General features: G+C 43.8%; 1 protein-coding gene across 2 annotated transcripts; it reads right to left on the reverse strand.

The window, feature by feature from the left end:
- Nucleotides 1-1910: 1910 nt before the first annotated feature.
- LOC148356132 (proline-rich transmembrane protein 4-like) lies at nt 1911-24251 on the reverse strand. 2 transcript variants are annotated; one of them, XM_088348607.1, is made up of 4 exons: nt 24137-24251; nt 17423-18200; nt 13791-13883; nt 1911-5846 (listed from the first exon to the last, which is right to left on the reverse strand). In XM_088348607.1, the coding sequence occupies exons 2-4, from the start codon at nt 18153-18155 to the stop codon at nt 3901-3903; spliced, it is 2772 nt and encodes a 923-aa protein (XP_088204733.1). In that variant the 5' UTR covers nt 18156-18200; nt 24137-24251; the 3' UTR covers nt 1911-3900. The 2 variants fall into 2 exon arrangements, with proteins under 2 accessions (XP_088204733.1, XP_088204734.1); XM_088348608.1 differs by lacking the exon at nt 13791-13883.
- Nucleotides 24252-26215: the final 1964 nt, after the last annotated feature.

The following is a 26215-nucleotide window of genomic DNA, read 5'->3' on the forward strand; positions in this document are numbered from 1 at the left end:
ACACACAGTGCGAAACTCTCTCACGGTAACCACCATACTCTCATCCACCCATACTGTACTCTCTTACACATATTACTATTCTTTCATACACATATACTATACTGGGAGCAACTCCAGTTTGCTGTCAAACTGTACAACATATACACACTGATCAAGTTGCATAACTAAAGTAAAACAACACCAAGGTGAGGTGATCACACTTGGTGTGAAAAGAAACCCGAGAGTAAAAGCAATTTGAATGGCGTATGAGAGAAACTAGTACTGCGAGTGCGGGAAAGAGTATAGTTGTGCATGCGCGAGACCAGGATGCAAGTACCATTTTCTTCTCAAATCTCAAGGGGAGATTTTCTCTGGTTTACTGTGGACCCCCGGGCGTAACCTACAATCAGCAGAGTGGCCTCCTGCCATTCCCCCACACGACGGGACCAAAAACGGAACGTTATCGGGTACGGTCCACACGTAAGTTTGTAAAACCTCTGCAGTCTGTTTTACGCTTTAGATGGAGCGGCGACACTTTTTTATACGCGCGTTCTTTTTCCACGGCCGCATTTTTATTCCGCTTCTACGACTGCCAAGTGTATTTCTACTTGCTCTTTTTGGAAACCAAATAACTCAACGACCAGCCTGTTACCTTGTGTTAAGCAAATTTCTGTACTTTTTTTTTTTTAACGACTTTTGTTGTTTTTACCCCAAAAATGCCTTGTGAAGTAGACGGGTCATGTTTCAAAACAACCTCCTGCGCTTTTTTGTCGTATTTTGAAACGTATTTGATGTGGCCTTGCTAAGGTCTCACCACCAAAAGTACATTTTCAGCACCGGGGTCGCTCGATTTACTAAAGTGGAACGGAAATGTGTCAAAGTACACAGAGATGTCAAAACTAAAGATCCCCATTTTTAGACACAATCGTGTTTTTTGTATTATTATGAAATGAGGAGACTGGGTTTACAGCTTTTTTCCGTTTACCGTATTTTCACGTGCATAGGGTGCTCCGTGTTGAAAGGCGCAGTCTCTGTAGCCGGTTCTGTTTCTGGATTTAACACGGGCACAGGGCACACCTGGTTGTTGGGTGCGGGCGTTTGCCCGTGTCTTAAAAAACGCATGATACAGACTACGATCGCAACACGTGTAACACATAATGCGCGTTCACACGAAGGAGTCCGATTTTCCAAGGGAGTCGAATTTAGGCACCTTACAACAACGCAGACAAGTTTATTTCGGGGACAAAACAGTTCAGCTGTGGTTTATTTAAATATCGATCATGAAGTAAAACACACGAATAGAAACATGGTTTCTCAGCTTCCTTCACTTACGAGCCATCGATTTATTAATCTTCGAATCTCTCGCGACCGCTCGTTCTTTCGCGTAGAAATCATCATGTAGAGAAAGGGGGCTTTTGGAAGGTCAACTCTGTTCTGCCTCCGGTAGCACAATAACTTTCAAACTGCTAAGTATGTTTGCGGAAGTACTCATGGATGCTAACGTCTAAGGAATGTATACATTGTGAGTGACGTCACGTTTCCTCTTCTGCACAAGCAGGACGCTTGTCGCGTTCCCCCAGGAGGTAAGGTCACGCGAAGTCGGAAATGTGAACGATGTGGCAAATCATCGAATTGCACCCCAAAAATCGTAATTGAAGTCTGAACCTAGCCTTATCTCCACCTTTAGCAGCCTCATCGACGTCCGGGTGGGGGGCACCGCACAATTTGAAGAAAATCTGAGACTTATGCTTGTGAAAATACGGTAAATGTGGAGACGGGGTTTACAGCTTTTTGGGAAGATCAACCCGTTTACTCTTTGTAAACGCTCTCTTCAGTAATGGAAGCTTCTTTACGGACCAATTTGCTCAAACAAAGAAATCAAAGTGCTCTTGTTTTCTGTCTTGTCGGGGAAAGAAAATGACAACCAACCATTACTTGTTTACAAATAAACTTTATTGAACTCTGATTGCGCTTGGCCAGTTTATTTATGAATATTAAGAGAAGAACCATAATTGAATTTGAAGGTGGGGTGTGGGATTTAAAGACTTAAGGCTGCAATCATGACTTTAAGCCAGGAGATGGCGGCAGAGAAGAACAGATGATGACATGTGACTTCAGGGTTGTCAAACTCATTTCCTCACGGGGAGCCACATCCTAGACAAAAAACACGAGGCAGGACTATTCAATAAGAGAAAAAACAGAGAAATAAAGCCTTTGAGAAAAGGGGTAGAAAGAAATGAAGTAAAGAAAAAAGAATAAAGAGTGACAAAGAGAAAAATAGTAAAAAAGAATAGGGACACAGAGGGAAAATAATGAAAAAAAAAATAAATAAAAAAACAGCCCTTTTCTTACTTTCACCATTTTTGTGCTCCTCTGACCAATAGAAATTGAAAAAAAAAACAGCAGGGACAATCGTATCGTCTCCATCCAGTTCGAACATAATGAGTTCCACCCCGAACAGCTTCGGAAAATAAAGCCCTTTGAACTCAGTTGGGCATTGCTAATACATACTTATTAGAGGAAATATTAAACTTTTTAAGGACACCTCAAACAAAGCACCCCACCTTTAAGTAGTACTTTATTTCATAAGTGCCAAGGAATACACAAATGCACTAAAACCTGACCGGATGCATACATCATTTTAATAAATATTTATTTCACCATGTAGAAAAAGTGTCAAACTTCCTGCTTATTTTGATACTCTTGGCACTTAAACACGCGTGGACACACATTGACCACTCTTCTAATGAGTTTTTTCTTTGCGGCCTGAGTTTACGATGCATTTGTAAAGCTGCAGCCAGAATAAACCTTTAAATCAGGGGTCTCCAAGCTTTTTCAAGCATCCGCCTACTTTTAATGACTTTTTAGCGAAAAGGGCACGCACTTTGAGATGGATGTCTATGTAGACATCATAGGAGAGGAAGCGGACTCGCTATCTACGTGGACAGGAGGCGGTGTAACCCTGAGCACAAAGATTTCCATCTGCTGCAGGGACGTGGAACTTTTGGCCTAGCGTGTGATGTCATCCACTCCGCTTTTGCTAAACTACAAACACAGCACCCCGAGGCCATCCTGTTAATCTTGTAATAAACAACAAAAGGATACTGCTGGAAGTGTGAATTTCCCTACAGGGATGACTAAAGTATCTATCGCTATCTAAAATAGATAATTAGCTATATGGCTTGCTAAAAAGCAAATGGTAGCTTGACAGTTAACTTGTTAGGTAAACGGGTCAAACAAACTAAGAGGGTTTGTAGCCAGCTAAAATTGAAAAGCCAATGCTAATCACAAGATAAAAAGCTAGATCGCTAGAAAAGAGGCCCACATTTAGCTTGTTAACCAGCAAAAAGGGTCAAATGTTAGCTGGATAGCATGCAAAAATGTATAAAGCTAGCTAGATTGCTTGCGAAGTAGCTTAAACGGTAGAACGTTGGCTCGCTAATAAGTTAACCGCATAGCTAGCTAAAGAAAATGCATTTTTTTGCTCATTCGCTTGAAAAACCCATACCTCGGAATTGAGTTTGTTGTATTTCCTGTAATATGATTCAACACAACTTTGAATTAATATGGTAAATACATGAATATTCTATTTATATTGTTTTAACTGCATAAAAAAAACATCGATAGTGGGGTAGATTATTTTTTTTTCCATGAAATGGATTTGTTTTATTTGAATTTACATAATAACAAATATTCATGGTTTAACTATGTTGTTATAATGTTATTACCAGGTAAAATATGAAAATACAGTTAAATAAATTCAACCTATAAAAAAATAAATAATAAGAAAATCCCCGTGACCCGGCACTGCAGAGCTATTTCCAGAACAGGTCCGCGGGCACTTCAACTGTCCTCAGGTCTAGGGACCCGGGGCATCACAATGGAGACCCCTGCTTTAAATATCTTTCAAGTTTTTGTCCATTATAAATCGATGGTCTCGCTGCAGACGCTGTTGGCATCTATTTCTCTGCAAGCGCTCACGAACTCCTCCTGCACCGATCGGTCGGCTTCCGACGAAATATCCAGGTCAAGGCTCTCCTGTGAGGTGGCACCCAGGGTTTGGTACGGCCTCTGCGGGTTCCGCCGCTCGGTCTCTCCTTCCTGACTGCAGAGGACCGGGGCCGAGTCCCCGAAGGACACCCGATACGGGGAGCTGGATGAGGAGCAACTGGAAGAAGACGGGGACGGAGGTGCCCTGACCGTAATCTCCCGTGCTTTCAAAGACAAATCTGTGCAAGAGGAAGTCTGGTAAAGGCCAGGATCTTCTGAGCGGGGATCATAGATGCTGGGAAGAGCACAATGGCGGGTTATGGAGGAGTCGCTGCTCTCCGTGGGCGTCGTCGTGTTGAAAAGGCTCTTGGGAAAAAGCGCCTCGCCGAATAAGGCTTCGTCGATACTGCGACGTAGGTCGATGGGTGACGGCGGTCTCAGATCTGTCGTGGAGTCGCTCGCAAAAGAAGATCCACCCGATGGCTCTCGGTCATCTTCAATTCCAAGCTTCTGTAAATCCTTTTCTAAATTGAGGTCAAGGTCTTGATATGCCAGTGCTCGGTTGGTATGGTACAAAAAGTCCAGTCCGTTGAGGCTCCTAGACAGTCTATCGTCCATGAGCGAGTATAGAGGAAGACTCTCGGCCTCACCGAGGCCAATAGTGTCCACGATGGCAAGTTTCTCCTGGCCTAATCTCCACTGGCAGCTTACTGGAAGAATAGGTGCTTTGGATGCCAGCAGTTGGGTCCAACAGCTTCCGGCGAAAGGCATTTGGTCGGAGCAATAGAACGGTTGTGCCACGACTAGCGCTAAGGTTAGGCAAGCGCCCAGTTCGCACAGTCTGCAGCTGAAATGAAAAACCCACCAGCACCAAGGGTGGAAGACTTCTCTCCCGCCTGTGACACCCAAGGCATTGAGCATGGCGTAAAGCTGAAGCCCCACGCAGGCTAAACAGAACAACGCGGAAAGACAAACTGTCAGAGCCGCGCGATCCCAGTCGCGGCTCTCTGCGAAGGGGCAGCGGTTGTAGCGCTCGGCCGGCGTCGGGGAAGTGTTGTTCAGGTGGTAGATATGCTTGGAGTCCGCTCTCACGTAGACGTAGAAGACAAAATAAGCCGTCGATAGGAAGGTGGCGAGCGCTACGAAAGCTCCGCGGGAGACGAGTGGCAGGAACAAACAAAGCGAAGGTTCTTGCCGGTAGTACCTCAACAGGATCCCCGGACCCATAGCGGCAGCAAAGTGCAAGGTGACCAAACAGGCCAAGAAGCAAGGTCTTTGGAAGGCCGAGTAGGAAAGCTGCATTCTGGAGCGCATGGAAAGCAGCAGGAAAACCAAGCCGAACGCCGCCGTCAGGCAAGGGAAGGGTGCTTCGTAAAGCATCAGCGAGGCCTCGCCCGAGGGCAAGCGGTCTTGGTGGCCGTAGGCGTCGTACAGGAGCGAGAAAGATCTGGTACCTCCCGCGGCCAGCAGAAACAGACTGACCAGAGCAAAATACCCGCAGCCGGACGGACATCGGAGAGGCAAGCAGAGTAGGTTGAGTGCAGAGGCTAGCGCTAGCATGGCAAAGACGCATCCGGCACCGTAGACGTGCGCCTCCCAGGCCAGGCCCCAGGCTGCCATGGCGCTGTTCCAGTCTGTGTATAGCGGAACCAGCATGAGGGGGGACAAGAATCCTAAAGGGCCGCTGGACTGGTTTTTGCCGGTGATATTTTGTGGCAGCTTCGCGTCTGCCGACGTCTTTAAATCCCAATCGCCAGAGAGATTGCAGACCCCCGAATGTTCTTTATTGCAGTCTGGCAGGGATGCGATGCTGTCGCTAACCAAGTCTGACATCCGACTCTCTGTTAGAAGGGTGTGTGACCTTTCTGAGGTAGTCACTATAATACAAACACAAAACACAAGCACAAAATCAGTTCCTGCGGGGTACTCCCAATTAAATTTTACCCTTACGTCTTTTCTATTAATTCTGCTCGAGGAGGAAACCTTGAGAATTACTGATTTGATAACAAGGCAGAAAGCAGGACAGGTTCTTGTCTTTTTATGTGCTGGCTTATCAAAGAAAACACCCCCTTAATGGACCTGGAACCTCAAGAGTACTAAACGGACAGTATTGACAAGATCCCTTTGTTGCGGTTTAGTGTTGTTTCGCAGGAAACGTGACCGTCTAGCATTCCATACGCTAATGTGGAGCTAGCTGGAGCTACCCGGCTATAGCGCTGTTAGGGCAGACAGACACAAAAGCCTGCGGGAAGCGGAGAGGAGGCGGACTCGGTATTTACGTGAACACGAGGTGGTGTAACCCTGGGCACAAAGATTGCCATCTGCCGCAGGGACCTCGAACTTTTGGCCTAGTGTGTGACGTCATCCACTCCGCTGTGGCTAAACTACAACCCAGCACCCCGAGGCCATCCTGTTCATCTGTTAATAAACAACACAAGGATACTGCTGGAAGTGTGAATTTCCCTATGGGGATGAAAAAAGTATCTATCAAAATAGATTAAAAGCCTGGGAATACATTAAAAATTATTATGTCATAACTGACTCATTCATTGTTTCCTCTGGTGGATAACGTGGTTTGACACCTTTTAATTGGTATCTATATGAGACGAGACTGGGTTTAGGGTCTTGTGCGTGGTGCCCGGGCACTGGTTCTGAAAATATATCAGGTGTCATTAGAATTTTCCCCAAAATGTGACTGTCATGTTGATGAGTGCTTGGCTGAGCTATGTTACTATCTTATTTAAGAGATATCAAACTAGTAGCCCTTTGCGCTAATCTGTAAAAAACACGTTGCCCTCAGCTTCAAAATGGTTGCTGACCCCTGACTTGAGAGTCACGATATACATGAAACGGCGTTACTTATTTAGGACACAGTTACAGAAAAAAAGATACTCAAGTTACAGGTATATTTAGTAAAACTAAGGATTCATTTGCAGATTACATTTTTTTAGAAAAACATTTCTGTTGCACACTTCAGCAGACAATGATGTAATCCAGTGTGTGTTGGTTTTAACTTTTATTTTACTTTCACTTTGTGTACATTTACCATATGTTTTAATTCTTCTGTCTCATTCATTAGACACACAGATTCGTGTGCAATGATGCGCTCACTCTCAGGACCCCCGCAGCTGCTCCAGGTGCCTGAGTATGACTATATGAGCAAAAACGAATTGGAAAGTGCCGTATAATTCAAGTGCAACTCACGAGACGGCATCAAAAAACAAGTGTGAACATATAAATGAAATGATGAATGCAATTTATCCTTTAAAACATGAATTCATTCACTTCATGCACTCATTCCCACTTCTTAAATTTGAATATGTCAGGACCAGAACGGAAACAGGACGCACTCAAGTTTCATTAAAGGAAAGAGGAAGGGCTGCTTCCACCGTCCGGCGTTCGCTGGGCGCGTGGGGCAAGTGGCTCTGAATGTGGAAGTGGATCTTCCGTGGCGAGCGATGGCGGGGTAAGGAATGGAAAAACGGGTAGGTAGCCAGGACGGGAGAGCAAAAACGTGGTCGGGGTTGGAAGCGAGTCAGGAAAAGAGTGGACGTGGTCAGGATCAAAAACAGGTCGAAGCCAAGGAACAGACAGGAGCAAAAACAGGTGGGACTCAGGATTGAAAAAAGGCTTGCCTAGAGTAAACTGAGGTTTGCAGACGGACTGACAACAGGGTACAGAAAGGAGTGGGTTTAAATAGGGACAGGTAGCCAATCAGAGTCCGAGGCAGTTGGCGCCAAAGGAGCGGGAACAAGTGCATCACATCGGTAATCATGACAGAATAGACATAATGCGCTGACGGGATGTAATTGTAATCCCTGACACAAGACCCCGGAGACAGTGATGACAAGAGTGCCCAGATTTTTGGGGACATTTAGAAAGTGAACACTTTAGTGTGTTAAAACAGCTTTAGGTTCTTAAAATGCTCTAAACGAAAACAGAGCATATCACTCCATGTGAAAGAGAAAGTCCTAATTTGGCTTAATAAACTACACTACGTGGTTGAAAGGTGAGTACTTTTATTGTGGGACTACATGATCTTGGTTTCCTGTTTTTTTCAATGTTCATTTGCTCGTGTATTTTAAACACTATTTTGTATTTATATTTAATTCATTGTGGCTTTCCTTAGCATATTTTATATCGGAGTAACCCAATAGTTATTGAAAGTAATCTGTGGGGCAACAAGGGTTGCTGACTAGTTAAAAGGTTATATTTTGGGATTTATGTTGTGTCATCCGTATTTGACTGTTAGGGGAAGTGTATTATTATTTTTCAGGGTATTGAGTTTTGTATAGCAGAAAGGGTAAGAGAAGTACCAGTATATCACCACTAGATGGCAAAGTCTCACAGGTCCAAGAAGGGTGCTTGGGCCAAGTCTCGCGGGACCTCACGTGATTTAGTCAGACTCAATAAGTGATCCCGAATCTCAACAATTAAATGGTGTGAGACTGACATTTATCATCTATTTTGTAGATGAGCTAAGACAAAATAAAACAAAAATATATCAAACAAATGTGTAACACCAGCTGGAGCTAGCCCGTCCACCTGGGTCCCAGTTACGTTACTTTAATATTGTGGTATTTGGATTGACTCAACAGGTGACTACAAACTGTATCGGATTGCATTTTTAAAGTAACCCACCCAACCCTGGAGATACACTTCACGAGGTGGGATTCTCTTTATTTTTTTTATAGAATAGAATCTACCTTTATTGTCATTGTTACAAAATGGGTTAACATATTGTGACAACGAAATAAGGCATGACACTCCAGGTTCACACAGTCACAGTGAGGTAAAAAAGCCAAGAAGATAAAGGAACAGAGAAGATAAGGTTCTAAAACAAGGTTATAGTTAAAATTGACACAATATTTACACAAGAAATGTCGGCATTTAGGATGTTACATAGAGTTTGGTATCGTAATACAGTTTGGTATTGTAAGGGTTTGTGCAATTATACATTTGGTGCAAAAATAGTCATAAGTGGGACAAGTGTTCTGAACCTCACATTTAGCCCATGTTGGCCTAGACTCCTTTCCCTGCACTCGATTGACTGAGAATTCCCTTTGACCAATGGTCACCTTCTACACCCGGGTACGAGTACCCGGAATTGGAAGTTAAAAGTCAAGATGGAGGATATGGACTCCACTAGACATGGTTCAGGGACGTTCAGCAGCGTTTTTCGACAGTAAAAACATGTTCTCAATGTGTTGCTGTTATCATGATGGCGGACCAAAGCACACCCAGATAAAAGAGGTGCGGCCTAGGGAAGGATTTGCTTTCCAGGAGATGCCGCCCGAGGGAGGGACGGCCGGAAAACCCGACCGCTTTTCGCGCTCACGTCATTGCACATCTGACGGGGTTCGTACAGGTGCTTGAATTTCTTGAACACGCTTGGATTTTAATGTTGTGTTTTCAAAGGCAGGAAAATGCTTGGAATTTCTGCCGTTGTCATGTGTTTTGGCAGTCTGACTCTATAGACCACAGAAAGAAACGATGAAATAAAAACAATTGTGTGAAAATGATGTCCACATGCCTTTTCTGGTGGCTTGGCATGACGGCTTTGTCATGTGAAGCCTCACTGCCCCCTACTGGTCGCAACCAAGAGGACGGCTCTATTTAGAAAGCCGGCTCTTAAACGGCTCCTCAGATGTTTGTTTTTTGTTTAAATTATATATTCATAATAATAAAACATGATGCACTATATTGTTTATTAGTAATTGTTTTTCATGGGAAATATAAATTAAAATATTCAAAGTTATACAAAACAATTTTAGCTTCTCAAACACTGAACGGATAGAAATATGAAATCTTATAAATAAATGAAAGGCCATTCAACCAATTTAGATATAGATCTTCTGGTAAACATTCAAAAAATATAAACAAATAAGTAAAACAAAAAGCAAAACATCATCAATCTCAGAAATATTGAATTCTAAATCAAATCTGGCTCTTTTCTGTTTTTGTATACATATAGTACTTTTTGTCCTCTGTATTGAATTCCATTGTTACCTGACACCTATAGAGCCCTTTCTGTGTTTGTAAACCAGTTTGACGTATTGGAGGTGCGCGTGCAATGTCGGAGCAGAATTCATGTCAGTTTATAGCAGCCCATTGACACAATATATAGGAACAATCTAAAATAGCACAAATGATGTGCTAGCCGCAGGATAGCGACTTTATTTAAGTCACCAAAGTCAACCTCATCAAAAAACCCGTTCTTTTGATAGGCTCTGGATTCCTTTCTTTAAAGGTACTGGAAAAATTGGCCAGAAAAGTGCTGGATTTTGGCCATGAACCATTTCGGAACTCATTTCGGGGGGACCCCAGAGTGAGGCCAATCTGCAGAATTTAGGTTTAGCGGTGTGCCGCCGAGTCACGTGACACATTCCTGTGGGAACGAGGCGCTCCCATCAGCGGCGCTCGCTGTAAAATTCAAACGACGGACTGCCGCGTACCCTTCGGGGTTTGATTCCCAGCTGCAGGCAAATCCACCTGCTGAGGCCTTTCGGAGAAATGGGGCATCCATACTTGGGTCCCAGCAAGGGTTTGGGGCGCTTAAGAGTCACCTTCGCACATTAAACTTGTCAACAAAATGACTTTCTCTGAAAGCAGTGACACATTTATCCGATCTATTCCTGGAAAAATCACTTTTGCTATTCTGGAACAGGAACTGGGTTACAGCTGTTCCTACAAAATGGGCCAAGCAGTTCACCAAAGACCGAATAGAATCAAAGTCGTGTATTCTGTGAGAAAAATGGCAAGACGGTAATAGCCATCGGCGCTTCCTATAGACCGCATGTGTTAAATTTTGCTCGCCACATCGTTTATGTGACTCAAGCAAATCAGAATACATGTTTCAAGATGACTTTGACCAAAAACAACATTTCCCACAATGCTTGTGGACAATGATACCCACAAACCGATGGCAAGGATTCCGTTAAGAATCGACCGATGCGGGTTTTTACGGGCCGACACATATTGTTAGTATAAAGAGGAGGCTGAATACTGATGTGGAACCGACATTCAGATAGAGATAGATAGATAGCTAGATAGATACTTTATTCATCCCGGTAGGGAAATTCACACTTCCAGCAATATCCTTGTCTTGAAAATAAAATCATAAAATAAAGTATTTAAATAGTGCTACGGAAAACACACAGTCATAAAAATAGGGTCATATGCAAATGTGGGGGTGGGGTTTCATGTGGGCTTCTACTCCCCCGGGTGGAGTTAAAGAGCCTCATGGCATGAGGAAGAAATGATCTCCTCAGTCTGTCTGTGGAACAAGACTGTGACGCTGAAGCTGCTCTTCTGTCTGGATATAATGCTGTGTAGTGGATGTGATGAATTGTCCGTGATTGACCACAGCTTTTTAATTTTTTTTCATTTGTTGTATTTAGTTGATTTTTTCTTTTTAGTCATGTAGCATCACATCATAGAAATAAATTTGCTGTGAAAGCTTAAAAATTGGCGTAAGAATATCTGTTATAGATTTAAATGAAACTTTAATAACTCTCTGAAACCTTTTTACAGTCATTAATTAAGAATTTCAAGACAAATTTTCCGAGATAACGAATTTTGAAGACAGTCGTCTCGTCTTTGACTTCCTGAGCTCCGACGTCGTGCGAAGAACACCGGCACCCTAGCGAGCCAGTCACCCTATTGGTTTAGATGTTAACTAGTTGAAAAGGTTTTGACTGTTTAAAGCAAAGTCTTGGTAGCTTTTGTGGAGAATGCCTAGGTTTTGTGTCGCAGGTGGGTGCGGCAATGGTACAAGTGGCGAGCACCCAAAATGGGGCCAACTGGCAAAAAAACCCACACAGGCAGGGGAGACGGCTGCTAAACATGGCTAACTGGGACCGATCGGCGGTAAAACGGAAGGCTGTATGACCGAAAACATGCAGTTAGCATACAAAATAACCGTGAGCCAACGACAAACGGGAACCCAGCCGGGGATATATCAATGAGCGCGACAGGCAAGCCAGCTCGCCGTCATCCAACGGGACTAACCTAAATCAAACAAAATTGGAAGCCTTCTGGAGCCTGCACGCAAACGGGGAGCTATCTGGACAATATTAATATTAATTGCAAAACACGCGGAGAAAAACAAGGACGGAAAAGTCACAATTATACCTATGAGGAGGCAAATGCAACAAAAGGAACGCACGCCGTAGAAGACGGCAGGTCGACTTACAATCTCGCTTTAGGGGATATGAGGTCAAACTGTACTTTGAAACCTGCATGATTGTGGGGAGGAACAATACACGTTCTGTGCCAAATTGGAAAAAAGGGGTCTTTTGAAACCCTTTAAGCGTGCTTTCTATGCTCCCTCAATTACAAACACACTCTTGATTTATAAAGTGTTATGATAAGAGCTCATTTATCAGTGTCCACCTTAACCAGCTTCCCTAAAACAAGTTAATGACACTTTTTACGCTATCTCTTAATCACAGACAGGCTTTTCTACCAAGGACTTTTTGATTCACAGTTAAGACGGGTTAGGAATTTGCAGAGCTGCTGCTGTTCACTTCGCTCTAACTGTATTCTTCCTGCTTCAGTTGCTCCACCCCTGGTCATTTATCCAGTCAGAAGGCTCAAGGGTGGGTAGTGTCAGACACAGAGGGAGGGAGGGAAGAGAAGGAGAGAGCGGCTCTGCTGCATCTGAGCCTAAATAATCGGTTCGTCGCATGGATAAAAGCGCCCATACCGATATCTGTCAAAGAATTGGCCCGCCCAAAAATTGGCCTGCTCGATAATCTATCAACCTCTTGTTTCCATATCCATGCCTATGTGTGTCATAGAGAAATGATCTCAAAATATCCAAGATGATTTTGTCATACAGTTAACAACAAACATGTAGCTGTTTATTTTTAAATGCAACTTTAACGTTAGTAAACTGGAATAAGTCATACAATCAGAGTTTTTCTACATGAAGGAGTTGTTACTTTAATAAGTTACATTAGCTGGCGTGATGAGGCAGGGGTGTAACCCTGGGCACAAAGATTTCTGCCGCAGGGACGTTGAACTTTTGGCCTGGCGTGTGACGTCATCCACTCCGCTGTTGCTAAACTACAACACAGCACCCTGAGGCCATCCTGTTAATCTGTTAATAATCAACACAAGGATACTGCTGGAAGTGTGAATTTGCCTTCGAGGATGAATAAAGTATCTATCTATCTCTAAATCTATATCTATAGCCATCTTGATTTGTATCTCTATCTATCTCTATATCTATATATCTTCCTATCTAGCCCCACAAGGATACTGCTGGAAGTGTGAATTTGCCTTTGAGGATGAATAAAGTTATCCATCTATCTATCTATCTATCTATCTATCTATCTATCTATCTATCTATCTATCTATCTATCTATCTATCTATCTATCTATCTATCTATCTATCTATCTATCTATCTATCTATCTATCTATCTATCTATCTATCTATCTATCTATCTATCTATCTATCTCCATCTTGATTTTTATCTCTATCTATCTCTCTATATCTATCTCTATATCTATCTCTATATCTACCTATCTAGCCCCACAAAAATACTGCTGGAAGTGTGAATTTACCTTTGTGGATGAATAAAGTATCTATCTCTCTCTACATCTATCTCTATCTCTATCTCTATCTCTATATCTCTATCTATCTAGCCCCTTTGAGCACAGCCATTGCAAATGAGTTTGACACACTTGGTTTAAACGTGACTTTTTCGAGTCATAAGACTGTTGAAACATAGCAATCTACCTTCCTTCGATCAATAGATTAGACAAAGACGAATGAGGTTGAAGGAATAGGGAAGTAGCAAAATTCTGAGCTCACCGGTTTCTCCTAGCAGGGACGTTCCTAGTGGTGGAGGCTCATCCGTTGTATATCTTTCAGTGGCTGCACCTTCTTCATTCTCATCCGACTTCGCTGTGAAGAAAGGGGCGGTTTAAGTTTCGGACTGAAGCGGTAAGCACGCGCACATCCACACAAAACAGTGGTTTAACACTACACTGCACTTGGAGTGGCGGGAGTGTGTATCTTAACCCAGTTCTGCCAAATGGGTCAAATGGGCCTTCGCTTTTATATAGGCGCTGATCCGTGCCACTCTGTGGATCTCCAGAGACTAATTGCATCCATGTTAAACTGAGCGCAGGCTGCCATTTTACCCTTTAAGGCTATCCGCCAATCTTCCCTGTCATTTTCCTCACGGGTCTGAGCGTTCACACAAAGTCGGTGAGCAACGCTTGAAACAACAGTGAGCAACAGCAATCCCAAGTGTGGCAACTAAGTCATTATCAAACATTGTCAAAACTTGACATCAGGTTACATTTTGCTGAGTTTCCGGCAATGCACTTTTTTTTCACTTTTAAATAGAATGAATTGCAAAGGTTGTACGGCCTACAAACGTCGTTTGTTTTTACAACAATTCTTTCACGAGATTTCCATCTCTTTTTTTTCCTGGTATCTTTTGTCGCATCATATTAACATTTTTGGGGGCTTCTTGAGTCGGTTGCACCATACACAACTGTATTTAATCACATTATTTTAGTGGAAGTACAATGTTGGCAACAAGATTGACTTGGTATCATTGGAAAGTATTTGAAAGCAACACAAACTTTTTCATCTTTTTCCCTGTTTTATCTTCTTTATTTTTTATTCCTTTAAAAAAAATCTCTGTTTATTTTTTCCGAGCTGTTACTTTTATCTTTTTGTTCTCTATTTCCTTTTTTTCCTTTGTTACTTTTCTTTTTTCTGGCTTTTTTTCTGAATTTTTCTTTCTTTCTCTTCCTTTTGTTTCGTTTTTCTCAGCTTTTCACTACTTTTTCATTTTGGTTATTTTTCATTTTTTGTTCTATTCCCCCTTCGTTTAAATCATTTTACATCATATTTGGTCATGTTGGGATGAAAGAAGCAAAAAACAACCTTAAGAGCCGTTTGGGACCCGAAAGAGCCGGTTCCTTTGAGTGAGCCGAGCCGAAGAAGCCAGTTCTCGAAAAACTCTACTGACTTGACTCCACTTTGTTCGACTTTGACATTGACTTCAAAATACCGCATTTAGAAAACAGCGTCGGGGGAACCCGTGTATTTTGACCTTCATGCACTGTAACTTTGACTTAATTGGCTTCTTAATTAGCAATTTCGAGCCCTGATTTTTGTGAGCTGGCTAGATTTTCTTGTGCGCTGAGAATCTGCGGGCAGTGCACGATTGTGCACGCGCGCAACTTAGAAGGAACAGTGCTATCCAGCAATAAATGCTTCAGTCTACTCAAGTCAAAGATAACTGAAGTGTTAAAATGTTACGGTCACCGTATAGAACAGGGATGTCAAACTTAATTTGTCTCTGGGGCCAGATCCAGATTTTCTGTTTTAAGGCACAGTAAAATGTTTTAGCTTTGTGGTCATGACTACTGATGAGAGTCACCCGAGTCGGCTCCTATGGCGCCAACTCCCTCGGACGCTGATTGGCTGCTCATCTCTTTTTAAACCCCCGTCTTCCTGTCACCCGTTGTCAGTCCGTCTGCCAACCTCAGCTCCCGCTAGGCAAGCCTTTTCGACCCTGACTTTCTCCTGTCCGGATTTCTGTTTGATTTCCAGCTCCGACCCCTTTTCTGAACTCGTTTACGTTTTTGCTCCACCAGCCAGAGACCAACGAGATGGATACCAGTTACACGAGCCGATACCGGACAGAACGGGACTGACGGGATTGATAACAGATATAGGAGACTGGAGACAGAGATCAGACAGAACAAGTTGGTTGGGAATGATACGAGACACCGGAGACCGATATCAAAACAGAACAGAATAGACGGGATCGATACCAGACAGGATACACAAACAGGATACCGGACAGAGTCAAAACACACGTCTTGCGGGTGCAGAGGTTGGTTGACGGATTGACAAAGGGTGAGTGAGAGCATTGAGCTTAAATAGGAGGAAGGCCAATCAGTCAACGAGCGGTGCCAAAATGGGCGGGGCCAATTGGGCGCCATGGGCCACCGTGACAGATCCATGTAGACATGGTGCCACATTCAGTACCCCTGACCCTAACTCTTTAGGTGTTTTAAGCACTTCAGACTCAGGAACTGATCACTATTTGGTTCAAAGTCCGAGCGATTTCTCCACCCATAAAGTCTTAAAAACCAATGGGAGCCATGTAAGACATGACCGATTTGGGATGTCCGTGTCATTCTAAGCGATGTTCTGTTCTATCCCGACTCGGGAGCATTGAGTCTTTGTCAAAACATTTCCAGTTTTAAAGCAGCTCCTGCAGCAGAAGACTTGTCAGGATTTCTACAGATTTGACAAAAGGGGTTGCATGTTCGTCTTCGGCGTACTGGAGCGGCGGATGCTTTCACTGGTCGTGCGCTGAGAATACTAATAGGATGCCATATCAGGGGTGGTCCCCTCCCCACTCTCCCATTGCGGAAAATGGTACACCACTGGGTTTCCGCCGTGCTTCTGCACTCTAAATTGGGATGAAAGAATCCCAATGTTGGGGATCAAATATAAACATGAACATTCTAGCAAGTGGACTTTCTGTTCAGGCTTATTTTTGGCAATCAATAGTGTTTTGGTCAATGTCCACAGACCCCTTGGATTCTGCAATCATCTCCTTCCCCAAACTCGATAAATTGATCCATCGGTGTCTGACACCACCTCTAACCTGACATGATGAATGTGTCTGCACCGGTCTCATCCTTTTTATGAAACATTGAGATGGTATCTTCTGCGCAGGTGGGGGATGGTCTTTGCGGGGAGGGGACCTTCACTCAATGTCACCGATCCTTTTCAGCAAATTCATGACGCTTGTTTCTCTTTAAAACATCAATGATAACTATATGAACTTTGTGAGTACATTTATGAAGCTAAATAGTCTTTTGGCAATAAATTCTGATCGTATTTGGCAGGTTTTTCAGCACCATCTCTGACCTGGTAGAAGTACCTCTTGATCTCATTTCAATACTTTCAACTGCAGACCATAGCAGCCTTAAAAGGGTAGCCCAGACGTCCCTATCCCCAGCCACCTCCTCCAGCTCATCTGACTGTATCCTGAGGTGTTCCCAGGCCAGCCTGGAGACATAGTCTCTCCAGCGTGTCCTGGGTCGTCCCCAGGGCCTCCTTTCGGTGAGACATGCCCGGAACACCTCCCGAGGGAGGCGTCCAGGAGGCATCCTTATCAGATGCCCGGGCCACCTCAACTGGTTCCTCTCAATGCAGAGTCCCTACCGGATGACTGATCTTCTCACCTTATCTCTAAGGGAGAACCCAGACACCCTGCGGAGGAAACATGTATCTGGGATGGTGTTCTTTCGGTCATAACCCAAAGTTCATGACCATAGGTGAGGGTAGGAACGTAGATCGACCGCTAGATCGAGAGCTTTTGGCTCAGCTCTGTCTTCTTTCACCATTGAATATATGTCTGCAAATGTTTTATCAGCCGTACACAAACAATTGACTTTGCTTACCTTCTGCTCTTGCGGTGGTAACCTCTGCACTTGCGGCGATGGTCGTGGTGGTCATCCTCAAATTGGTGCTTTTAGTGGGATTATTTTCTGCTGAGTTTTCTGCCTCCACTGAAAGGTTGTTCGGGAGATTCAGCGTCGGGGACACGCTGATTTGTAATCCGTGGTTTGTTGTTGTGTTGTTGAGAGGGACCATACTTTCAGGCGGCGTTGTCTTAGACATCGTAAGTGATAAGTTATTGCTGTCCTTTGGGAGGTTTCTGCTTGTCTCGTGTTGTTCCTGGGAGCTTGAACCGGTGGGACTTTGGTTATCTCTGATATGCGTTGCAGAGGTTGCAACAGAAGTGCCATTGTTGCGTCCACCGTGTGGAGAATGTGATGTTGCAGCAGGAACACTCTCTGTCCTTATCTCAGTCACGCTGCTTGGGAACTGAGTGGAACCGGTGGGAAGAGCGGAGGTTTCCAATATGATCCCATCTCCAGACGCGGATAGATCGGCTTTGTCGGGCAACTCCGCAGGCTGGCTTTTACCCCCAGCGGGATAAAAAGGTAGACTGAAAGGTAGAGAAGGAAGGGACGGGAGCTTCGGAAGGCTCGGAGTCCACCAGTAAGAGCTGGATTTCTTGTGGGTTGGCTTTTCCCTGGTGGGTGTTGGTTTCCAGAGTCCCTCTTCATCAGCTGAAGCTAGAAGAAGACACCAGACGGACAGGGCCAACGTCCAGTGGAGGTGAAGCATGCTGTCGTCAGTGTCTTGGGAATTGGTTACATGTTGAAAAATGCCCTGGAAAAACAATAACACGAATGAATAATTGTGGAAGGCCAGTTCAATCTCTTTTCCAGACCCTGATGGACTTTGCAGGCACACCGAAAACAACTGCCGTTTTTGGAGACCTTCAATTAGTGGTTTCCTTTCAAACACAAAGGTCATTATTTACATGACGCTGTGTTACCTTCCCAGACTTTCCTCAAAACATAAAGAAGGGAGGGTCCCAGTGCCGTCTAAGATTGGTTCAGGGACTTCCCTTTTCTTTTAGGTTCAAAGTCAGTGGACTGTTGCCTCAGTGAAAAGATGAGGGGAGCAAAGGAATTCCCCCCCTGTGAGAACAACAACCTGCGTTTCCCCGCCCCTCAATCCTACAGCTCACCCGTTCTTTTCACCCCACCCTACCGACTCTAAATCCCTCCAGTGCTTCTACGCTTGCACGGAAGAGTAAACACCAATTTTCTGTCGTAGTAAAATGAAATCCCCGTTTAAAGATCTCAGTCTTTAACTCCAGACCACAGAGAGACGACTGAGGAGGACGGAGTTGGGGGTGTTTAGTGCTTGAGGGTCCATCTCATGCTTCACACAAAATCTACATTTAAAAGATCAAAGCGGCTCCGTGTTATTTCGCACTTTTTGTGATTTATTGTTTTAAGTGTCTGCTTCTATCTTCGGTGTTTTTCGCCCCGTTTGACAACGACGCTTTGGATGACTTTCTATCCTATTTTTATGGGTTTTAACGCACAAAAATGCGTTTATTCAAGGAATCAACTCCTTGCCCTGAAGAATTCTTGTGCCGGCGAGGTGAGGGGGTCCTGTTGGGGATGCAGAGCCCGAGCTAAGGTGAAGGCTAAGCGGCGAATGGCGTTTTAAGTCTCCAGTAGCGTCCGTAATCACGGTAAATGTGAACTCTCCACCAAATAAGACCGAAGAACTGGCTGGTGAAAAACATCAAAGCGTACAGGGAGTGCCGTTGGCTGTGTTTTATGGAAACGTGGCTCACGTTTAGCATCCCGGACGCCAACGTGGAGCTACCCGGCTTCAGCACTGTTAGGACAGACAGAGACACAAAAGCCTGCGGGAAGCGGAGAGGAGGCAGACTCGCTATCTACGTGAACCCGAGGCGGTGTAACCCTGGGCACAAAGATTTCCATCTGCCGCAGGGAAGTGGAACTTTTGGCCTAGCGTGTGACGTCATCCACTCCGCTGTGGCTAAACTACAACACAGCACCCCGAGACCATCCTGTTAATCTGTTAATAATTCACACAACAATACTGCTGGAAGTATATCTAACGATCTATTTAGAACCTCTTCCTACAACATTAAAGCCAGCTTGGCTATTTTCCGTTGCGTATTCGAGTGCGCAAGCAGCCCACTTCCACGCTTTGAGCGACTTTCATGCGTGCAAAGATGGTTGAAGAGAAGGTCTGGGGGCATCTTGCTGTTGCGCACCCACGCACACTGTTCTCTCCCGCGCCCACCTAAGCACATTTGATCCATTTTAGATAGAAAACGATAGCGGCAGACTTGTACCATTCGCTCGAGTTTCTTAACAACTTATCTACTTATGGTGAATCCATTATTTACACCTTTGAGGGTTATATATAATTGATTCATCTCACATTTCACACGCCGATACCGTTTTCGCTCACCTCGCCTGGCGAATGGATTGAGCAGCGTTGAAGAGAAAATCTTGAAATTGCAGACTTTTTAATAAAGGCCGGTGGTTCAGTCTTATTTCCCGTGTGTGTCCGTACACTTTATGAGTCGTGGGCTTAGTTTTCCCGTTTCCATCTCAGCCGGTCAGCTCAACTAAAGAATCCTTTTTGGTAATAGCCATTTTTACCTTCTCGCTTCACAAAACTGCCCGAATGCCGTATTTTTTTAAAATTCCAATCTTAAACATGTAAGATTCTTCTCACTTCCTCAATTCGAAACATGTTCATTTGTTGTAATGGTAGACATCCAAGAGTCTGGATTCTGTTTATTTATTCGATTTGTTTTGGGTAAAAGTTTATTCTGTGGCTTTTTATCATAAAATGTCTCAACAATGAACACAAATTGTTTAACGAGCTTTCATATAAAGTCATATTTTGTATCGGAACAGGATCAGGACCCAAACGCGTGACCTTTCTCACACAAGCCTTTTATTGTACGGGAAATGGGGAGTCATGCACGTTAGGCAGGGGTCTGGCGTGGAATGATAGGAAGCCAGAGACCGACGAGACGGATACCAATTGCCCGAGCAGATATCGGACAGATGGGGTTGATACCGGACAGGACAGACAGGATTGATATCAAAACAGGATATCGAAAATAAACAGGACAAACTAGACAGGAACGTAACTGGAAACCGATATTAAACAACAGGAAAGACAGGATTGATATCAAAACAGGATAAGAAAATTAAATAGGACAAACTAGACGAGAACAAAACTGGAAACCGATATTACACAGGACAAAATAATCGGGAACCATGCCGGACAGGAAATACCAACAGGAAACAGGACCGAGTCGAAACCCACGTCTTGCGGGGCAGAGGTTCGTTGACGGATTGACCAAGGAAGAGTGAGAGTACTGAACTTAAATAGACAGAAAGCCAATCTGTCAACGAGCCGCAGCTGGCGCCACACAGGCGGGGCCAATTGGGCACCATGGCAACCGTGTCAATATTTAGCCATGAACAGACACAATGGGTTATATTTGTGTGACACTTTATATTGTGTCCTACAAATACTGGACTAAATCATTGTATGTGCTCGGAACAATGGATCAAATAACTGCACCGTTTCTATTTTATCTCCGAGCCATATGTACTCATAAACGGAGCCCTATATGGCCGGCGAGCCATAGGTTCCCTACCCCTGAGCTACTGAGGAACCTCCAAAACAGCACCTCAGTGTGCCATTATCCTGCCTTTGAATTGTCCCATCAACTCATGCTCCCTTTTAAATCCAGGCATTGTCCCCTGAGACAGACAGCAGACCGAAAGGAACGGAGCTGTAAAAAGAGCTAAGCGAAGGAGAATTTATAGGCCGTCCTTCCATTAGGCTGGAACGGTGATTGACGACCAAGGAGAACCCAAGAAGAACATTAGGAGGACCTTTAACCGAGATCTTTGCCGTGCGGTCTTTGCATTCTCGTCTCCGCAGAGTCAACTGAGCTGCCGTTTGCCTCGTTGTCTTTTACGTTGACTGCCGCGTCGCTTTCATTAAGTGCGCAAACACTCCTTCTGGCTCTTGGAGGCGCGCGTCTCCACCATCTCAATCAGACATGTCCGAAGTCCAACCCCAGGGGACAGTTATTTGTAAAAAAGTAAATAAATCACCCTTTCACCAGATGATGGCAGTAGCCCTTTGGCCACCTTGCCCCTGCCGTTCTGTGAGATTTTTAGCCCACCCATTTTCCAATATTCTTATTGTAAATAAAAAAAGGAAAGTTGACTGTGAAGTGGAAATTGGAGTATTTTTTAAACCAAAATCACAAACAACTGCGTCTGCCTCATTTTCCAAGAGACAGTGGCTCTTCTCAAACAATATAATATAGTAATATAATATCATTGTCATGATTACCGATGTGAATCACCTGCGCCTGCTCATTTGTGGTAGAAAGTGGACGAAAATACGTGATCCAACCATTTTCTCAACCACTCAAGCTTTTTTATTCCACTTTCATTTAGAGAGAAACGACACGCCTCTTCTTTACACCATCCATATTGAATGGATGCACGAGATTTTAAACTATAAAAATGTCAAAGTTCTTGGTGCGCTGGAGATACAGTATAGTAGGTTTACACAGGAACTAGGTGGAGGAAGCGGATTTCTTTTTTGGGATGGATACTGCGTGACCTCTCTCACAGCGCCACACGCCGGTAGTGGCGGAAAGAAGCACTACAGTCGTGTCCTGTACTCGGAAAAAGGTGCACACGATACAAAATGGAACTGACAGCAATATCTGGATATTTTTTCCACATCCCGAAAAATATGTTCGCCTCTACCTTTTTTTTCGTAAGTAGGGGAGCTTCTGTACTCACATCTAAGCTGTATTTACACTGAAATCATGGCGTCAATTTAAAAGGTGCAAATTGAAATTTGTGTCACCTGTAGCGAATGGTGGCTGTGGCTTTTACAGGATCAATGAAATCAATGGGGGACACTTCCTTGATGGTAAACGACGGCTGCATTTTGCTCTTATTATTTTTGCAATACCCCATGGGTGGGGAAATAGAACATGTCTTGGACATTTCCCAGAAACGGAGGGGTCAAAATGGATATGGAGTTTCTCGGCGAAGCGATTGCACTGAACAAAACATCTGAGAGGTTCACTGCTTCCACCGGTTGATGCTCATGTTTTCTTCTATTTCTTTTAAGATGTGACTAAAAATGTGATTATATATAGTACTACGTGAGAGGAATGGGCTCCAGCTCCCCCGCGACCCTACTGAGGATAAACGGTGCAGATAATGGATGGAATCAGGGGAGAGTAATGCAATTACTTATAAGTAAAGTAACTAGTAACTGTCACTAATGACTACTAGTAACGTGCTCCTCCTTCAGTTGGCTGTTTTGTTCCGGCCTTCAGGTTTAAAGAATCGAAATGAGATTAAATTCCTCGAGTGTTTGTAATCTGTCGCCTCCGACAGATGTCCGCACTTTCCACCAGGTCGATTTCCTTTCACACTCTGTTTTTATCACAGAATATTCCAAAAAACAAACAAACGTGTGCTGGTCTCAAACTGGAGGTGGCAAAATCCAAAAACAGAAATCCAATGCCATCATTTATTCTCACCCAAAACGAAGGCGCCGTAGATTAAAATACTCGAGTCAAGGTTTTATTGTTGTTGTTTAAAGGGACCGTCCGTAACATGTGATCACTAGATGTCCTTGTATTGTGCAGTGCAAGCAAAAACGAGTAGGAAGATTACAAAAGAGGCTCGATGCGTGTCGTATATTATTTTGTCGTCGCTCTGATAAGAAAAAATACTATAGAGATACTCCTACATTAATACTATGATACAAAAATACTGTTGCGGAAATATTACAAGAGAAATACCACAAAAACCCAACTACACTAATGTCAAAAAGTACGAAAGAATTACAACAAAGATATTCGTATGGAAATACTTCAAAAATACTTCCGCAGAAATATAATCACTACAGTAATTGTATATTAGTCAAATACTGCAACATCAATATTACAACAGATATACGACCAAAATACGTCTACAGAAGTAGTACAACAGAAATACTAAAAAATGATGAATACTGTATATATAATATTACAGATATACTACAAAAGGAAGTTGTACAAAAATGATATTGCATAAATACTGCAAAAATACTATGAAATATGACTTCGGTATTAGAACAAAAATGTGACTGAAGAAATTCTAATAAAATAGAAAAAAAAGAGAACTTTAGTTATACGGTAGCACAAAACTAAATATTGAGACTGATGCTAGGAAGCAAATGGACTGAACCATTTCAAGGTAAAGGCGTATTTCTGACGCTGTGTGGATCATTCTTTTCTTTTGTTTGACTTCTTCCGATTTAGTCTATCCTTAAAATGTTGTCATTTCTGGGGGTGCATGAGCACCCCTCATGAACGGCCTGGTTACGCCCATGGTGTCGAGTACAGTATATGCTCTTGAGTGCAAAACCTGTTGATGTCCTCCAAAGCTTAGAATCGCTGCAGGCCGAGGACAGAGGGACAGAGAGAGAGAGAGAGAGAGAGAGAGAGAGAGAGAGAGAGAGAGAGAGAGAGAGAGAGAGAGAGAGAGAGAGAGAGAGAGCCTCCCCAGCAGACTCTCGGATGCCCCCCCCCTGATAATCCCCGGATCGGAGCACCTTTTCTCGCCTTGCTGACACGCACGCTCGCATTCTCGAGCGGGTCCGAACGGACACAACCCCCTACCCCATAAAACAAGAAGTGTGCGGCGTATTAGGCGGCTTACCTGCAGACGGTCGAGATAAGGCGCGGAATCCTCGGCGGTGCTTTGCGGGTGGAAGCGCCACGGCGAGCGGCTGGAGCTGCAGAGGTCCGACTGAAAGCGCTTGCGAATTGGAACCTTCCCGGTCTCTCTCTCTCTCTCTCCTTCTATCCCTCTCTCTCTCTCTCTCTCTCTCTCTCTCTCTATCCCTCTCCCTCCCTCCATCCGCTCCCCCTCCCTTTCCTCTTGCTCAGCACATCGCCATGACACACCTAAGGCAGCAAATTGCTCACCTACCAAAAAACTGCATGTAGAGCCGAGAGCAGTCTGAACCCCCTCCCCCATAAACGAGACAAATAACTGAAAAAAGATATACAATTGAAAAACGAGGACAAATCAAGAAAAAAAGAGTATACGAAATCAATAAAGCAAGAAAAAAAGGAAGAAGCTAAAAAAAAAGGAAAACTAAACAATAAAAGAGAAAAAATAAAAAAGCATAATAAAGAGAAATAAAAGCAATACAAAAAGAATCAAGAAACTAAAGTCTTACTAGCAAATGATATCACGTAGCGGAAGCATATAGATATTGAAAAGGAGAGGACCAAGTACCAAGCCCTGTTGAACGCCACAGGTAACACTGAAAGGCTCGGAGCTCATATCACCATATATTTAGCGCAATATATCCTACCTGAGAGGTAGGATCTAAGCCACAGGTGTCTAACAGGCAGCCCGCGGGCCAGATCAGGCCCGCTAAGGGATTGAATCCGGCCCGCGAGACAACGCTCAGAGAAGCGCAAGAGAAAAACAAGCTGCAGGTTGAAATATGTCCACTTGATGTTGCCAAAGCCAGATGCCTCTCACAAAGACACTGTACTTGTGTTTCTCTCTCTCTCTCTCTCTCTCTCTCTCTCTCTCTCTCTCTCTCTCTCTCTCTCTCTCTCTCTCTCTCTCTCTCTCTCTCTCTCTCCCTCTCCCTCTCTCTCTCTCTCTCTCTCTCTCTCTTTTAACCTCTTTTTCTCTAACTTCCTTTTTTCCTTTTCTCTCTTTTCTCTCTTTTTTCTTTCTCTCTTCATACCCTTTGCACTTTCTTATCTCTTTTCTCTCCTTCTGTCTTTCTATTTCTCTCTGGATTTATTTTTTCCTCTCCCTTCCTTTTTTCGCCTCTCTCACGACTTTGTATCTCTTTTTTTTCTCACGCTCTCTTTCTCTCCCTCTTTTTCTTTCTTTGTCCCGTCCTCTCTTCTTTTCCCTCCCTCTTTCTCTTATTTCTTTATCTCTCTTTTTCTTTCTCTTGAATCTACTAGTCCGGCCCCTGACAGAATGTTTGTTCTATGGTGTGGACCCTGAGTTCAAATGAGTTTGACACCCCTGATCCAAGCAATGAGAGACCAGTCCTTCTCAAGTCTATTTTCATTTCCTCAAGCTGGGGTTTCTGAGTTTTTCCTTTCCCAGATGTAGGTTACAGATCAGGGGATGCAGTAATGGTCGTCTGTGCAGCCCTTTGAGACTTTTTGTGATGAAGGGCCAAACAAATAAACTTGACTTGACTTGACTTGACAGGTTGAGCGGAGTGGTCAAAGCACTTGACCGCCAGTGGTGTAGATGACTTGCGAAAAGGCACGACCTTTTATCTCATGATCACACTATTTTTAATCACTGCACCAGAGACCAATGTTAATTTTGTTGTGCGCCTCACACGTTGCAATGTTGATCAATAATCTTCTTCTCTTCAAAGCATTCTAAGTGACAAATGTATTATTATAGCATACGAAATGCACAACCAAATTAACTTTAGTCTCTGGTACTGTGACTATATATGGTGCGTTAATGAGATCCAACCTGATGACTTTTTCTTATGTCATTTATATCACCGGTAGTCCGGTGGTCAGAGTTTGAATCCTGTTCCGACCAAAAATGTTATTTTATTCGTTATTGTTTTGAGATGATTGTTGAGGTGGCCGGCGCAAACGTGGAGGCGAGCCCGCGGGCCGTGTTTTGGAGACCGCCGGTTTTCCCTTTCTTTTATGTGAGTTTACTCTTCCCCATGTGAGCAGCGTCCCGTATCTCCTCCTCAGAGAGAATGTCCCCAAAATAGAAACAATG

Source organism: Urocampus carinirostris, chromosome 11, assembly GCF_059441175.1.
Source record: "Urocampus carinirostris isolate Australia breed hairy pipefish chromosome 11, RoL_Ucar_1.0, whole genome shotgun sequence".
Taxonomy (NCBI): Eukaryota; Metazoa; Chordata; class Actinopteri; order Syngnathiformes; family Syngnathidae; genus Urocampus; species Urocampus carinirostris.